This window comes from Maylandia zebra, linkage group LG20 (genome assembly GCF_041146795.1).
Source record: "Maylandia zebra isolate NMK-2024a linkage group LG20, Mzebra_GT3a, whole genome shotgun sequence".
Taxonomy (NCBI): Eukaryota; Metazoa; Chordata; class Actinopteri; order Cichliformes; family Cichlidae; genus Maylandia; species Maylandia zebra.
In genome coordinates this window covers 29,825,145-29,841,176 of record NC_135186.1, presented here as the reverse complement: position 1 = coordinate 29,841,176, position 16,032 = coordinate 29,825,145, and the positions used below count along the sequence as shown (strand labels likewise).

The following is a 16,032-nucleotide window of genomic DNA, read 5'->3' as shown; positions in this document are numbered from 1 at the left end:
TGTAATCAGGTTGAGCTTTTCGACTTAAATAAATACACTCACCAAACACTGTATTTATTTCATATCTCTCCTGACACTAGTCTCATTCTCAAGAGAGATGATTTGAGGTTTTTGACGTGGCCAATTATCCTCCCTGAAGCAGCATGGGTACACTGTGGTCACAAGGAGATGGCCTTGGTGAGTAACAGTCTGCACGCTCTATGTTTAAATGACCCTCAGTTAGTACTAAGGGGCCCAAAGTGTGACAAGAAAAATCCCCCACAACATTACAATAACAGCAGCAGCCTGAACAAGGATAAAAGGCAGGATGGATGGCTTTTATGTTGTTACTGCAAAATCCTGAGTCAAACATTCAAATGTCACTGCAGAAATGAAGGCAAGGAGACTATTTTCTTCTTTCCAGTTTTGGTGACTCTGTGCAATTTATAGTCTTAGGTTTCCTGTTCTTAGCTGACTCAACGCAGTCTTTTGCTTCTGTAACCCATCTGCTAATGTGTATTCAGACATGCTTTTGTGTATAACTTGGTTGTAATGAGTGATTATCTGAATTACTATTTCCTTCCTATCAACTCAAAAAAGTCAGGCGATTCTCCTCTGACCTCCTCAGACATCAACAAAGCATTTTTGCCCCGACATCTTTTCGTCTCTATACGTCTCTGTAAATTGCGGAGAGTTTTGCGTGGGGAAAATACCAGTAGATCAGCAGTTTCTGAAATTACTCAGACTGGCACGCCTGGGACCAACAACTGTACCACATCAAAGTCAATTAAATCACATTTCTTCCACATTCTGAACTTCAGCAGCTCGCCTCGATCGTATCTATATGTGTAAATGGACTGAATGGCTCCCACGTGATTTGCTGATTAGAGATTTACATAACAAGCAGCTGAACATTTGTACCTAATGAAGTGGCCAGTGAGTGTGAGGGAAGCAGCCGCAGGAGGCCAGCAACATCCATACCACTCACTTTGTAACATTTAAGTGAGGGTCAGCAGAATCTTATGGCCCTCCATCTGAATGACCTGAAAACCAACACAAAATATGTCAGGTAGTAACTTCCTGGTAAAATGCACAGAAAACTGTTCGCTTTATGTGTGACTAATAACTCACAGCTGATCTGATTGCTGTGGCGAGTTATGTTAGTTTGTATGTTGGAAAGCTGGAGTGAGAATCTGCAAAGGGGCATTTCATTTACTTCTTTTAAAAGTTGAAAGATGAGGAAAAATATTTTGTTGAACACTGAGAAAAGAGGCACTCTCGGACCTATCAGGGTCCCGCTGAGTCACTCAGGCCGGAAAATTGATAAGAATCAAAGACTTTCACCCACACAGATTAAGATCAGAACAGGGAGAACTCCAACATGACAAGAAAAACACGAACAGCACTTAACTTGTCTGCTGTAGTAATAGAGCCTGCAACTGTCAGTACTCACAGTATTTGACTTATTTCACATAAGATATTCTTATGTACTTTGAGTCTTTATCTTTACACTTTTGACAGCTACAGTCAATATTATAGTCACATTTATCCTCTCAGATTAAGATTTTGTTGTGGTCGTTGTTGAAAGCAGATCAAAAATCAGTTAAATGTTGTTTTTATTAAATTATTTATTTGCCTTTTTTAATCCAAATGGATGTATGCTAAAAGCTTTAGCGTACATCCAAATAGCCTTGCTTTGCCTTGGTTTGACACGACATTTCAGTTGTTTCTGAGCTGATAACAGCTCTACCAAAGTGACATTTTCACTCTGACCTTCTCACAAGGTTTCATTTATGCAGGGCTGTCACATCCACTGACTGTTTGACTTCTTGCCTCTGAGAGTGTGTGTGTGTGCCACACCTGAATGCCACTGACAGCATCTGCTTGTTAGTGAAGCTGCGTATTGAGGCCCAGCTGTTTGCCATTTGGGCACTGAGCTTGTCTTGGATGGATGTTAAGTTCAGCCTTTGATGTACCTTGAAATGTGTTTCTTGAGAGTTACTTGTGGCAAACCTATACATTCTCAGTTCCTGTTCCTTTTTGTTGAAATTTGCCTGTAAGGCGATGAAGCTTGGTAAAAGGTTTTCTGACGCTTTATTTTTAGTATGTTTTTCCTGTTTTGTGGCCTGTCAGGGAACCTGTGTTGTCTAGTTTTTGTTTGAACCTGTAGCTTAGTGTTTCCCTTTTTTTTAGTTGGGGTTTTGCTCGTCGTTTTGGTCTGTGACCTTGGCCCTTCTCAGGATGTTCAGTACTTTTGATGTAAATTACCAAGTTTACTGAGAAAAATCTTTGATGTCACTTCCTGTGCCACCCTGGATTCCAGGTAAGGGTTCTCTTATGTGCCTAATTTGCTTTTCCTTTCTGTCATCTCTGGTCATTTTATTAGGTACACTTAGGTACACGCTCAACAACACAACTCTCTAATCAGCCAATTGCATGCCAGCTACTTAACGCATTTACATGGCATTTGAATTGAGTAAGCCCCTCTAAATGGAGTGAAAACTGCAAACATTACAGAAAAGTTACAAAACTAGACTTATAAGATACTGCTCTCTGATTGACAATACAGAATTAAAGGGACATAAAGACATTGTACACGTGCAGCTGCTATGATCAGCCTTTTTTTTTACTTTCCCCGTAACTTATTTAAGTCGTTCTTATTTCTCACTAAAAACAGTGAATGCATTTTCTTTTAAATTTATTACACAGAAGGAAAGTTTTGGCTGCACTATTTTATAATGATAATATACAAATAAACTAATTTTATATTTAAAAAAATGTCAGAAAATGTTTGAAGTATGTTTAAAATCTTATTACATGTATCTGTATCATATGTATTTTTTATACCATTTTTTATTTTATTTATTCATTTTTAGAAATGTATACTTTCACTGTTGATACTCTAAGTACATTTTTTGCTTTGCATTTTGAATGTGAGGTTTTCTCTGTGATGGAGTACTGTTTTATTTATTTTTTTACACTGTACTTATACAAATATTTCAATATTTTAAGAACTTTCTCATACATGTTGGTTTGACTATTCAGAGGGAAAGTTCATTTTTTGAAATGGCAACAATAAAACCGTAACTAGTCTGGTATTTTTCCCTTCTTCCACCAGAGGGAGCATGAACAGTATGTGCTGCATCCTCTCCTTTCTGCAAACATAAGCAAAAATTGAGAACTCTGTAGTCACCACAGTCATAACAGATTCGATGTCACTTGTTCCTAGACTGACCTGTAGCTCTGTGCACACCAATGTGGCTGTTCACACCCATTAAAAACAAAGTCAATGTGTTATTTTACGCAGCAAGAAGAAAAAAAAGTTTAAACCCCCCCAGAAATGACCGTTTTTGGAGATGTGAAAATGAAGGGAAGGAAGTGCTAATTTATGTGATCTGAATTTAAAACATGAGCTGTACTTTATGTGTGGTGCCTGATCCTCTTTTCATTTGAGACTGGAAAGTGGAACCTGATAAGGACAGTGGCGATTTAAGCCTCATGGAGGAATGTGGGGGTGATAAAAAGTGTCTCACGTGTTCGGTATAAAAAAGAAAGGGGAAGAGTGGCAACCAAGCCTAGTCATGTTTTCGTCATGGGTGCGACCAACAGCTTCTGCAAATACGTCTACTCCAGAGTCTGACTTGTGTTTCTTGCAAGTTATTCAGCATTGTGGCATTAAATGTGGCACGAAGGATTTCCCACATATCTCAAAATTCTTTTCACAGAACAGTTAACAAAAATGAAAACGTAAATAAAATAATAATTTGTTTTTATTTATACAAAATGTGATTGGAAATGTCAAATATCAAATAAGTGGATTGTTTTATACCTTTGAATGCACATTTAATAAAAACAAACAAACAAAGGCATCACAGAGCACACTAGCTTTGTAGTTCACAAAACAGCAAAAAACACCAACAGTAACACAGCTTATTGTGAGCACCTTAGTGTATAATTTATCAGATGCTTTAGTTTATGATAGTTTAATCCTCTGTAGCTATGAAATTCCCTGACAGTTGACTGCTTTGTGTCAAAAACTTTGAAATCAATCTCTCTTTTAAAAATATTAAAATATATTTTGATGTTAGATTATAAACTATCTATCTATCTATCTATCTATCTATCTATCTATCTATCTATCTATCTATCTATCTATCTATCTATCTATCTATCTATCTATCTATCTATCTATCTATCTATCTATCTATCTATCTATCTATCTATCTATCTATCTATCTATGTATCTGCCTGCCTGCCTGCCTGCCTCCCTGCCTAAGATGTGGAGGATGAAGGTAACAGTGTCCCAGTGGTAATCTGAGTACTAGGTGCGGTGACTCCCAAGCTAGGCAACTGGCTCCAGCAGCAACATCTGAGATCTCTGTCCAGACAGAGCTCAGTCCTGGGAACAGCTAAGATACTGCGCAGGGCCCTCAAGCTCCCAGGCCTCTAGTAGAGGACCTGAGCTTGGACAGAGACTGCGCACATGAAGTAAAGAGTCCCCAATGTATTATCAGAGGCACATTTTGAAAGAGAAAGTAAAGTTAACTAGCTGATATTTTATTTCATTATGTTCAAGGTTAAATGATTTTCATTGCACTGTTAAAAAAAGAAATCTCTGGTGCACCGACTGATATTCAAGCAACAGATAGCATTTGACAATACTATACTATACTATTAGATATGATAACTTTCTTTTTTAGTTTATATGGGTGTTTTAGTTTATATGGGTGTGGTTAAATTTTCATATCGGGGGGAGGGGGCGGTCAGAGGGTGTAGTGTATTAAATGTTGAAATCAACAATTTGTAATTGTACCAAGGAAGTGGAATTCCCTAAGGTTTGGAAAAAGATGTGATATGGATATCATATCTGCCTCATTTACATCTGTATGCAAACTACCTGGGATCTGGCTTCAACAGCTTTAGCACTTTTTTCCATCTCTAACGAACAGATGCAGCTTTAGTCCAGCTCCCTGATGGGAGTAATTTGCGTACAGAGCTCTCTGTTATCTATTATCAGTTTCATTACAATGCTGAAGTCCCTCAAGGATTCCCTGCAGCTCTTCGTGAAGCTTTGATATTTTTTATCAGATGGTAAATGGTAAAGGTGCACAAACGTGTCTTCAGTTTGCAACAAGTTTGTCTAGAAGAACTGGAGGATTTTCTCCACAATCCCAAACATCTTCTCAACACTTAAAATAGCCTCTGGAGGAGCAACAGGTGGTTGGTGTATGTGTGAGTGAGAACAGTTGCACATTATAAGGTCTAAGATCTTGCATCAGCTTTAGCCTAATGGAAACAGAATAAAGTGCAACCTCCTAGCAGCTATGATTTAGTGACGACTTCCTCCACGTTTTGTGAGTAAGCACCCAAAATTAGATACAAAGAGCGGATGTCACAAAGCAATGACGTTGTGTCTGATAAGACAGATATGATAACAAGCGAAATTTGTTTCTGTGCAGCAGGGAGGACCCAGACAGTGCTCACATGACATCACAGATTAACAGGAAAACAAACGCGCAACACCAGGGTGATTAGTTTCCACCACCCGAGGCTGCCATCAGTAGCTCAGAAGCCAAAAATGTGTACCGTCCGAGAATTTTGTCTCGAAGCCAGTAGCAACTGTGTAACCATGTTGCCTTTGGTGCACGCAGCTCAATCATTCACCATCACCCGTACTCACAATTTCTGCTTGACGTGTGAATGTGTGCGCGGCCTGCTTCCTCTGCTGTCAGCTTGTGAAAAGCTCTTCCTCCCATGTGGCAACAGCGCTATGACTGACATTCGGGGGCAGTGAGCACATCATTAATGAGAGTCTGGAGGTTGACAAACGCTTTGAGAAAACACGAGTCGAGGTGGGAAGAGATGTGACGCAGTGGGGTCTCACGTAAAGCCTCGCAAGACAGTACTGGTTTCTGAGTGGTAATAGTAGAGGTTTCTGAGTGGAGGAGTGAGAAAAAGAGAAACGCAAGTGCACTACACACTACTGCACGACAGCAACACCTCGTAGGGGTGCCCTCTAACGAACTTGTGTAGGTGGACAGGAGAGCCTCATATGAGTAAAGGCTATACGCTAGCAATTATCACGTACAAATGTCCAACCCAGAGTCTCTCTTGATCTCATTGTGTACAGTTTTTCTCTACTTTATACTGATTAATATCTTTGCAACAAAACACAAAAGAATTTGCCAATATGCGAAACAGAAACAATGATCTCAAACTAGGCTCTGAGACTGTGATCCTCTTTACAGTTAGGTCTCAAAAAGGCACACACACATAAAGGCCTTTGTGTCACAGTCAAGGGCTCTCATTTAAATCAGTAAAAACCAGTTCACACATAGCAAAGATCAGGACCTCAGCTCTAAGGACTGAGTTTTCACTTTAACTCAAGTTTTAATTTCTGTTTTACTCGATTACTACTCTGTGAATCACACTTAAGGCGATCAGATGCTAGCAAGTAAATGTAGGGCAAATGTGGGAAGCATTACTAATATTGAGAGGTAGTCTGCAAAGCTGATACATATAACTCGTTGAATAAACATAAGCTATACGGGTTAAAAGTTTGGTATTAAGAATATGAACAAAATGTGTGCTGTTTTAAAAATAACATTACTGCCCAGTTTTTTGAGGCATAAATGGAAGGCTTTGTCTTTGTATGCTCTTTTATTCACCTTTTCCTGTTGCAGTAACTGTTATTTCAGCTGCTGTTCTGTCTGTTAGTCATCTCTGGCTGGGAATGCAGATTTCTGCACAAACACGTGGCTGAAGAAGAGGCAACTAAAAAATGTGGGGAAGTGTCTCGTGAGACAGGAGCATGAATGGATTACGATGGCTCTCCCTCCTGCTCATGCAAAGAGTGCTCGCTATGTGTGCCTTTCCTAAGCACTCAGTGTTTAGTCTAACAATTATGCAAGGCGGCTTTCTTTTTTATATGTTAGGTGCAGGACAATATATTCGCGTTAAGGATGCAAACACAAGCTTGAATCAAAACCACAGTAATAAATCTGACTGGCCCTCATTAGCTAAAGGGCCTTAAAACCCAGCCTGATTTGTCCATGTAGCACACAGAGTATAACACATCAATTACAGATACTGCTGATCTCAACTCATTTTGTGTATATAGCACATCTCTCCACAAAGTCATTTTCTTCATTCAACTTCTCCCCCACCATGGACAAGACCAAAGAGCTTTCAAAGCAAGAAGCTTTGTGAGAGAACATAACACCTGTTAGTTCGACCATTCAGAATGCTATGCAAGATCCTGCCTGGGTCCTGGGTCCATCAGAAAGGTGATTGATCGGCCCATAGCAGGAGCAGTTAAGGTAATTAATATAGCTAGTCTCCAGACCTCAATGCATGATGCATCGTGCTGGCAAGTACCACCCAAGAAACAGATTTAGACTGTTTCTGTGAAGAGGAGTGGGCCAAAATCCCTCCTGAGATGTGTACAAACCTGGTGACCGAGTACAAGAAACATCTTATCGCTGTGCTGCCAACAAGTGCTTCTCCACCCTTGTACTACTAAGTCATGTTTTACTTAGGGATTAAGGTCACTAACTGACATGCAAATCAGTTTATAACTTTCATGTAGTGTATTTTTTTTTCAACATTTTGGTTGATATACTGTCTCTCTACATTAAAATGAAACTATCATAAGACAAATAGACTATTCAATTTTTGTAACTGTGCAAACTTACAAATTCAGCTGGGGATCAAATAATATTTCCACCATTGTGTGTGTGCCTACTTTGTCCTTGCAATAACCCCTCTCTAGATGGGAGATTGAAGGATTTCTGTGCAGTCCCATACAAAGTAGAACACCTGATGGATATGTACACAGCAGATATGTAAAATGTAGGTCTCAGCAGTATTCTTCTCCATTCTTACCCAAAGACACCAGGCTTGAAAATAGCTCTTTTTTTCTCTGTCTCTCTCACAGGAATAGAAAAACATCTGTGACTTCCTGTTTGTAAATGATAAAATCACAGTTTTTCCACCAATAATCAGCAAAGCATTCGCAGCCTATAACAAAGACATTCTTGTGGGGAGTCGACTATCAGTGTTTGCATGCGCAGAATTACTTTTATTTGTATTTGTAGAGTTTTATTTAGCCATGTGTGAGAGCGTGCCTGTGCGTGCGTGTCTGCTCAGGGAGGACAATGCTGCGGTTCTTGGTCGTATGCGCGTCAACGGAATCCCGTAGTGCGTCATCCTGTGACTGTTCTCTCGAACAGCGCTGTGATTGGCCGCAGACTGGAAATCTCCCCGCCCATGTATGGAAACCTTCCTGCGTCATGGGTAGAGTAAAGCCAATCGTATAAAGTTGTTCCCGGGTCCCGAGCTCAGGGACTGCTTCTCAGCTGAGAGACGCATAAGATGACACACGGTCGTTTGTGGAATACGGACCGTTCAAAACACTTGTAGACGGACCCAACAGGTGAGAATGAGGATTAATGATCTTTAATACAATAGACTTGAATGCAGGATGTCGTTTTTTCAGTTCTCAGATGTACGGCTGCAGCTGAATGATACTAAAACTTAATCTGGCAGCAAAATAACTTTAAATCGGAACGAATGCAGCCATCTGTTTACACCTTTATACACGAAAACGTGTTTGAAGTTGTGCTTGCAGAAATACATTATGTTGTAAGTTTGCTAGATTTACATCTACACTAATATAGGCTACGATTGGAATAAGTATGTCAAGTGGGTTCCCTCATCAGTCTTCTCCGCGGTATCGTAATATGTAACATGTGATTCATGGGTTGGCATTGGACCCATGTCTGAAAGTCAAGCTCAATGAACTTTGCAGGCGTGACTATATATATATACCCCACGACTAAGTGATATAAAAAAGCGGGTAACCTTCTCCAGTAATGAATGATGCCTAACGCGCCTCCAGCCGGGCTCTTTAATTTCTTCGAAATTCACCATGTGGCGGTTCCTTGTTGTGGATTTGCAGAGGGGTTCAAGAATGTCGCGCATGATGGTCTTCTTTTAAGACTTTCTGCATATCTATAGATGCTGCAAAGAAGCATACTTGATGTTAATTAGTGTTGTATCAAACTAATGCTTGAGAAGTTAAGACATCCAGGGCAAAGCCAGACATTTTTCATGAAAAATCTACAGCAACATAAATTAAAAACAGGCAATATTTTGCTATGAAATTTTGAGCTGAATCACTGCAATGACTTTGGGCCACTTTTCAGATGATTCTAGTCCGTTTTTATTTGAGTGTTTATAGTATTGTGAGCTTTTTCTTTCCATAATAATACTTTTATTCTAACTTTTAACCATTGGTTATCCAACGTGTGGCCCTGCACTTATGTTGTCTAAGGCTGTGGAGAAACAGTGTCTTCCACCTCTGTTATAGCTGGTTAACCTGCCAAAGCTTGAAGGTTGGGTAAAGATAATGACAGGATTTTGTGGCTTCTCTTATATTCTCATTTTTTGTGTTTTTCAGTCTTGCAGTCATGACTTGCATATATTCCCAGCACGGATCTCAGCCTAGTGAGAACAACCTCGGCAGCTCAGAGTTTCAGAACACAGACTTTATCTCCAGGCTGGCTGTGGGAATGAGTAGCCCACTGGACCAGCACACCTCTGCACCATCCTTGCCAAGCATCGGCTCCCTGGTGGGCACTCCCACGGGAGACTTCGATGCATATTCATGCCAGTTTACTACGGCTCCTGCCCATGTTGCTCCATCCTCAGCGCAGGAAACTCCTTTCAAGCTCGATGAACTCCAAGTTTACGGCTGCTACCCTGGATCTTTCATGTTGAGTTACCCCGATGAATCTGTGTCCCCCACTGGGTCAGATTATTATGGCAGCCCTGCATCAGCCTCGGCTCCTTCAACCCCTGGGTTTCAGAGTCAGCACACATCCACCTGGGATTCAGCCTTTGGTCCATATTCACCCAGTCCAGGGTACTGGGCAACCGAGGAGACATCAGCACCCCATGCACCATCTTTCTTCACGTTTGGTGCAGGATCCATGGAGGATATGTCCCCTTTGGGTCAGCCACACTTACGAGATCATGATGCTTTTGCCTTGAGCCATCCTCACCCATCTACGCTGACCTTTCCCACCTTGGAGATGGAGCATGCACGCAGCTTTGATGGTGCTGACCAACTGGACGCTGGAAGCTTGTCACCCAAGCTGAAAAGTCCAGGTGGAAACGAAGGCTGCTGTGCTGTGTGTGGGGATAACGCCTCCTGCCATCACTATGGAGTTCGCACTTGTGAAGGATGCAAAGGGTTTTTCAAGGTAATAACATCTGATATCTCTGTCCTGCAGAATCACCTATTTGAAAACAGTTGTTATCGAATTGTTTGTTTGTGCTATGTGAGTTAAGAGCATTTCTTCTTTCTGTTTTACAGCGTACTGTGCAGAAAAATTCAAAGTATGTATGCCTTTCCAACAAAGACTGTCCTGTGGACAAGAGGCGGAGGAATCGATGCCAGTTCTGCCGTTTCCAGAAGTGTCTAGCTGTAGGCATGGTCAGGGAAGGTGAGCGCAGTGCAAACACACATGATTCATAGTGTAGAAGGATGCTAACACTGAACCTGAAGTAACAGATTTACCACATTTCTTATTTTGTTTGTTTTGTTACAGTTGTCAGAACTGATAGCCTGAAAGGGCGAAGAGGCCGCTTACCTTCCAAGCCTAAAATTATTCAGGATGTAACAGCTGCTGTGTCTCCAGTGAGCATGATCGCCGCACTCGTGAGGGCACATATTGACTCAAACCCCAGCGTTGGGACACTGGATTATTCCAAGGTAAGAAAAATACATTTTCTACAGCTGTTTCAGTTCTTTTGGAGTAATCTTTGCTAAAAAATAAATGAATAAACTGAGATAGCTACCTAAATGTCTGCGCTGTGTTTAATTTCAGTATGTTGAGATGGATACCAGCCCTAATCAGAAAGAGGACGCCAGTGACATCAGACAGTTTTACGACTTGCTTACAGCCTCCATGGAGGTTATCAGGCAGTGGGCAAATAGCATCCCGGGATTCTCTGAGTTCTGTCTTGAGGATCAGGAACTGCTGCTCGAATCGGCATTTGTTGAACTCTACATCCTGCGTCTTGCATTTCGGTGAGTGTAACTTCCTTTAAAAAAATTTAAACTACCTCTTTAGCATTTACTTTTGACATTCTTAAGATATTTTATACAGCTAACAAACTGTGTTTCTCTTGTGCAGGTCTGATCCTAAAACGGAGAAGCTCATCTTCTGCAATGGAGTCGTACTTCATAAAACGCAGTGCGTACGGGGTTTTGGCGACTGGATCGAGTCCATCTTGGAGTTTTCGCAAAATCTCCATCGCATGAAGCTCGACGTTTCCTCCTTCTCCTGCCTCACAGCCCTCGTCATAATCACCGGTAAGAAACTATCATGCTGAGTTCAGATTACAGCACTATATATAGGGAATCTGCTTCAAAATACTGACATGACAGGTGTATGACAAAATATAACATGGAGCACATTATATATCACAGCTGACCTAAACGCAATCTACACTGTGCTATATTTCAAAATATAGTCCGCAATTTCAAAGTGGGGTCATCTTTGATACCCTTATATTGGTCTTTATTTGCTTGTTTCCTCCCTCTGTGGCCACGATGCTATGCTTTCCCATCTGTATTTAGTTTTATTTTGTTAAAGTCAGATAAATGATTGCTTAATGACTCTTATATTTTCTCAGATCGGCATGGTCTTAAGGAACCAAAACGTGTGGAAGACCTGCAGAATCAGCTCATCACCTGCCTCAAAGATCACGTCTCTGGCTGTGGCTCTGACTCTTTGAGGCCCAATTATTTATCCAGACTTCTCGGGAAGCTGCCTGAGCTCAGGACTCTGTGCACTCAAGGCCTCCAGCGCATCTTTTACCTTAAACTAGAAGACCTCGTTCCTCCGCCACCGATCGTGGAAAAAATCTTTCTGGATACGCTTCCATTTTGAGCGTGAGATGGGAGATATGCCATCTGTGATGTGAAATCTGGAGCTGATCTGAGAGCCAAAGCAAACAGACTGAGTGCTCATACTCCAGGTAGCAAAGTAAAACTGCATGCAGCTAAGAAATAAAAAAAGCAATCCTTAGGGATTATGCATTATCAGAAGTAAAGTGCTACTTCTGACTTATAAAATGAAATAAAACTTGTAGAAGTCCCTTTTTTTGGAGCAATCACATGATTCTTTATTTGGTTAGGAAATTGTAATCTCTCAAGATGGAATTAGAGAGGTCATCTCATGGATCAAACAGTAACTGTTTACATACGAGGTGCCGTGAATGGAAACTTTGTTAAACTGAGGGAAATGACAGCACTTTTCCAAACAGTTACAAATGAATTCAAATAAGGTCCGCACCATCATTTGAATGATATAAGCAAAAAGCATTAATGTGATATTTTCAGCTCCAGTATTAAAATAGCCAATACCCACAGATTTATTCAGCAGTACAGTTCATGTATCATGAATCGACTCTGAGCAGCTAACATACTGTGTATTTTCCAGTACAGTCTTACACACTGGTCTTGTTTGTAAATGATTTTATATCTGTTATGAAGTCTGGTGTTGGTGCCACTTGAACTGTTTTATACAGTTTGTTTTGGATGAGTTGTTTTTATGTACAAAGATGTTCTCTTCTACTGCAGATAAACACTTAATAAAATGTCGAACTGCATGTTTTGAGTGCGTTTGTTGTTTTCTCTCTGAATGTTTAGGATATTTTAAATGTCTTAATTTATTTATTGTTTAGCTCAGGCAGCGTTGGGGAGTAATGAACCGATCGTACATCTTGATCATTCACTCGCTTCTTTTTTTTGTTGTTGTCATTTTTGATATAGCTTCCTACCGAAACTATAAAAAGGAAAAGAACCATAAAAGGAAAGGAATGTTTTTTTTTATCTCACGCTGCCTGTCTTACTGTAATTGAAGCCCCTTTTGCAAGCTCCGCCTCCAATTTCCACTACAAAGTCATGCCCAGGCAGTGCATTTGGCAGGCAGCCACCACCACACACTTAGAGCATGTGCAAAAGGTGTTACTCAAGTCTCAAACTGCAACAGCATAATCATGGATAAATTTCCTGAAAATATCAATCATTGGTATTTATAAGCCAAGGTTCAGGGTAGTTATTGCATGGTGGAAGTTGACTGAGTGGTGCAATTCCCCCACCATAGAATCAGGTGTCTGTCTGATGGTCTTTGTATAAATATAAAGCCAACATACTGCACTCAATAAAATGAAGCTAGCAGCTGACACCAAAACACCAAAAATCATTTACTGATTTAGTACAGATCAAGATCGAGAGAGCATTTGGGCTGTTTTCCCATATACTTGTATGTGACTTGTAGGACTTTCTCCAACCAGAGGCATCACCCGCTGCTATTAGAAAGAATGCAGGCTTAAGGCACTTCCACATTGGCTCATCAGAAACCACCTCTATCTTTTACATACAGTCTATGATAACTAGGAGGAAAAAAAACCCATGGAGAATACTTTTCCACTCACCAATTTAGTTAAAGTTTCCTCTTCAATGTAGCGGCATGTATTTCTATTTATGGTAGTTTCCATCATATTCCATCAAACAAACAAAAAGAAAGAAAGAAAGAAAAAGAAATCTGCATTGCTTGTGACTGTCTGGTGACCTGCAATTCACCATCTTGAAAAACTGTAACATGGCAACCTGCAGGAAATCTATGATTAGGGTTTTCTTTAAAGCCATTTAATAAAAGCAGGAAAATAAGGAATCTTGTTGTAATAAGCGGGACAGGAGGACAAGGGATAAAAATGCTGTGCAGTCCCACATAAAGATGCACACTTTTTCACCCTGACGGCAGCTGCAGCTGGAGTCATCACATCACTTGTGTTTTGTCTGCTTTAATATGCTTTCTTATGTTGCAGCGTGCTGAGCTCTCTCTCAGTCACTGTATACTGTTGTGAATGTAGCCTGTTAAACTGAGTCAAGGTATTCTTGATTGATTGCCTCAATACCCTTTGACCTCAGTCAAGATGAGTTTCTTCCTTTGGCGACAGATCAGTACATACCGCTCAAAAATGAATCCCCTCCACCCTCTTCCCTCCCAGATATGTGCTGATCTGTTTTTAGAAGCTGGTGGATTTCTCAGTTCGGTCTCAAGTGACCCAGACTACTTCATCATTGCATAACGAATACATGTGTGAGTGTATGTCAACACACACATGAACCTCATAAAAACAACAATGGGAAGTGACTCAAAATGCTTTCCATTGTTGTTTTTGTAGAGCCAAAACACATTTAACACATAAATATGAAAAACACACAGATAAATAAAATTGTGTGTGTGTGGGTTAAGCATGTGGCACTGCGACCCATTTAGCAGTATTTACATGGGATCATATTAACAGTCAAGCAGGAGAAAGAAGATGAGATGTAACAGTGAAGGCATGGAGACCTTTTTGACCTGATGATGTTGCAAGATGAGAGTTCAAAACCAAAATTAGATCAAATTCAGAGGAGGACATGATTGAGCATAAAATGTATTTAAAAGTCAGAGTAACCTTCACTAAAAAGTATCATGTGGCAACAACAAACTAAAAATGTGTTACATTTTAATGCTGTTCTTCCATTGTTGAAATGACTGTCTGGACCAACATGTTGTAATGATGCACAGATGATGCCACACTAAGGTGCAGGGATCACAGAACTATTAAGAGTCACTACACTGCATCATTATGAGTGGCTCAGGATAGTGCTTTCTATCCTTAGCTGCACTGTACGATAGACCCTCAGTACGTGTTGTTCTCTACAGTGCACATCTCATGTTTCTTCATGACAGTTACAGAATCTCAGATCTCTGTCTGGTAAGGTAATGTATCTTAATACACAAGCTGGAAGATTATATAATTGGAAAAGTGAAGACTTGTCCAAAAAGAGCTACTATATAAAACCAGTATCGCTTTGATTACCAAACTTATGTGAGTGATAAAGATAGCGTGGATAGGACAACTCTTTTATGATCTACTCATTACACTTTGGTTGAAACTGGGGAAAGTGAGAGTAACTTGAACATGTCTTGTTAGATTTCAGGTGATAATAGATGAACAAGCTGTGACAGAGTTCCTCATGTGTGTAAAAAAATTCAAAACAAGACTAATTGAAAGGTTTCTGTTCCAAATACATGCTTTAAGCTTGCAGAGTGATGAGCTTCATAAGAGACTCATCTGACCAGGAGTGAAATAAAATCTGTTGTGTAACAGATGAACACGAGTGAGAACATGGTGATCAAGGGGTTCATCTACCCATGCAAATAATTGTTTTAAATATGTCCTTGAATGTGTTTAGATTATTTAAATTTGTTTAAATCATTTTAAAGAATTGTGATTAATTCACAGTAACACTCAAAACTCATTTTGCACAATGTAGAACAATCTTGATATCAGCCCTGCAGAGGCTTTGATCCTTGCCCAGCTTGTTTGGGTCATCAATCAAGCTGGGCATTCCTTGTTAATGGATTAAAACCATCAGAGATGTTTTTGTAATAGATTTTTCCAATTACTGAAGAAATCCATATTATTGCAAGTTATACATGTTTCTTTCCAGATGTTGCATAAAGCTTTTATTACAACAGAAGTTGTTGCAGCCACAAAAAAACCATAAAATTGTCTCCTAAGAGAACCAACTGAAAAGAGGACCCAGAGATCCTCTCTAATACAGAAGATTTATTAGAGCTTCAAAAATCACCAATTAAATGCACTCTACAGTTCATATCAGCGCTTCTCAAGACACATCTTGACATCAACTGTTGGACAGGAAGCAGCATGTGAGGCTGGGAAAGAATGTCTCGGATTCCCGGACCATCAGCACCGGCTCCCCTCAGGGCTGTGTTCTTTCTCCTCTGCTCTTCTCCCTGTACACCAGGGGTGGGCAATTCCAGGCCCCGGGAGCCGGTGTCCTGCAGGTTTTAGATCTCACCTTGGGTCAACACACCTGAATCACATGATTAGTTCATTACCAGGCCTCTGGAGAACTTCAGGACATGTTGAGGAGCTAATTTAGCCATTTAAATCAGCTGT

At 40.3% G+C, this 16,032-nt stretch overlaps 1 protein-coding gene across 1 annotated transcript; it reads left to right on the top strand.

The window, feature by feature from the left end:
- The first annotated feature begins 8,301 nt into the window (after positions 1-8,301).
- On the top strand, positions 8,302-12,660 carry nr4a1 (nuclear receptor subfamily 4, group A, member 1). Its single transcript, XM_004560432.4, has 7 exons — positions 8,302-8,413; positions 9,440-10,244; positions 10,358-10,487; positions 10,593-10,756; positions 10,872-11,074; positions 11,181-11,359; positions 11,683-12,660. Exons 2-7 carry the CDS (start codon positions 9,450-9,452, stop codon positions 11,937-11,939), a joined length of 1,728 nt encoding a protein of 575 aa, XP_004560489.2. The 5' UTR covers positions 8,302-8,413; positions 9,440-9,449; the 3' UTR covers positions 11,940-12,660.
- Positions 12,661-16,032: the final 3,372 nt, after the last annotated feature.

Excerpts from the sequence above, each read along its gene's own strand:
- nr4a1 (XM_004560432.4), top strand. The coding sequence starts at position 9,450 with ATGACTTGCATATATTCCCAGCACGGATCTCAGCCTAGTGAGAACAAC. Across the intron at positions 10,488-10,592 it reads TGTAGGCATGGTCAGGGAAG|TTGTCAGAACTGATAGCCTG; the intron begins GTGAGCGCAGTG and ends GTTTTGTTACAG. Across the intron at positions 11,075-11,180 it reads ATCCTGCGTCTTGCATTTCG|GTCTGATCCTAAAACGGAGA; the intron begins GTGAGTGTAACT and ends TCTCTTGTGCAG.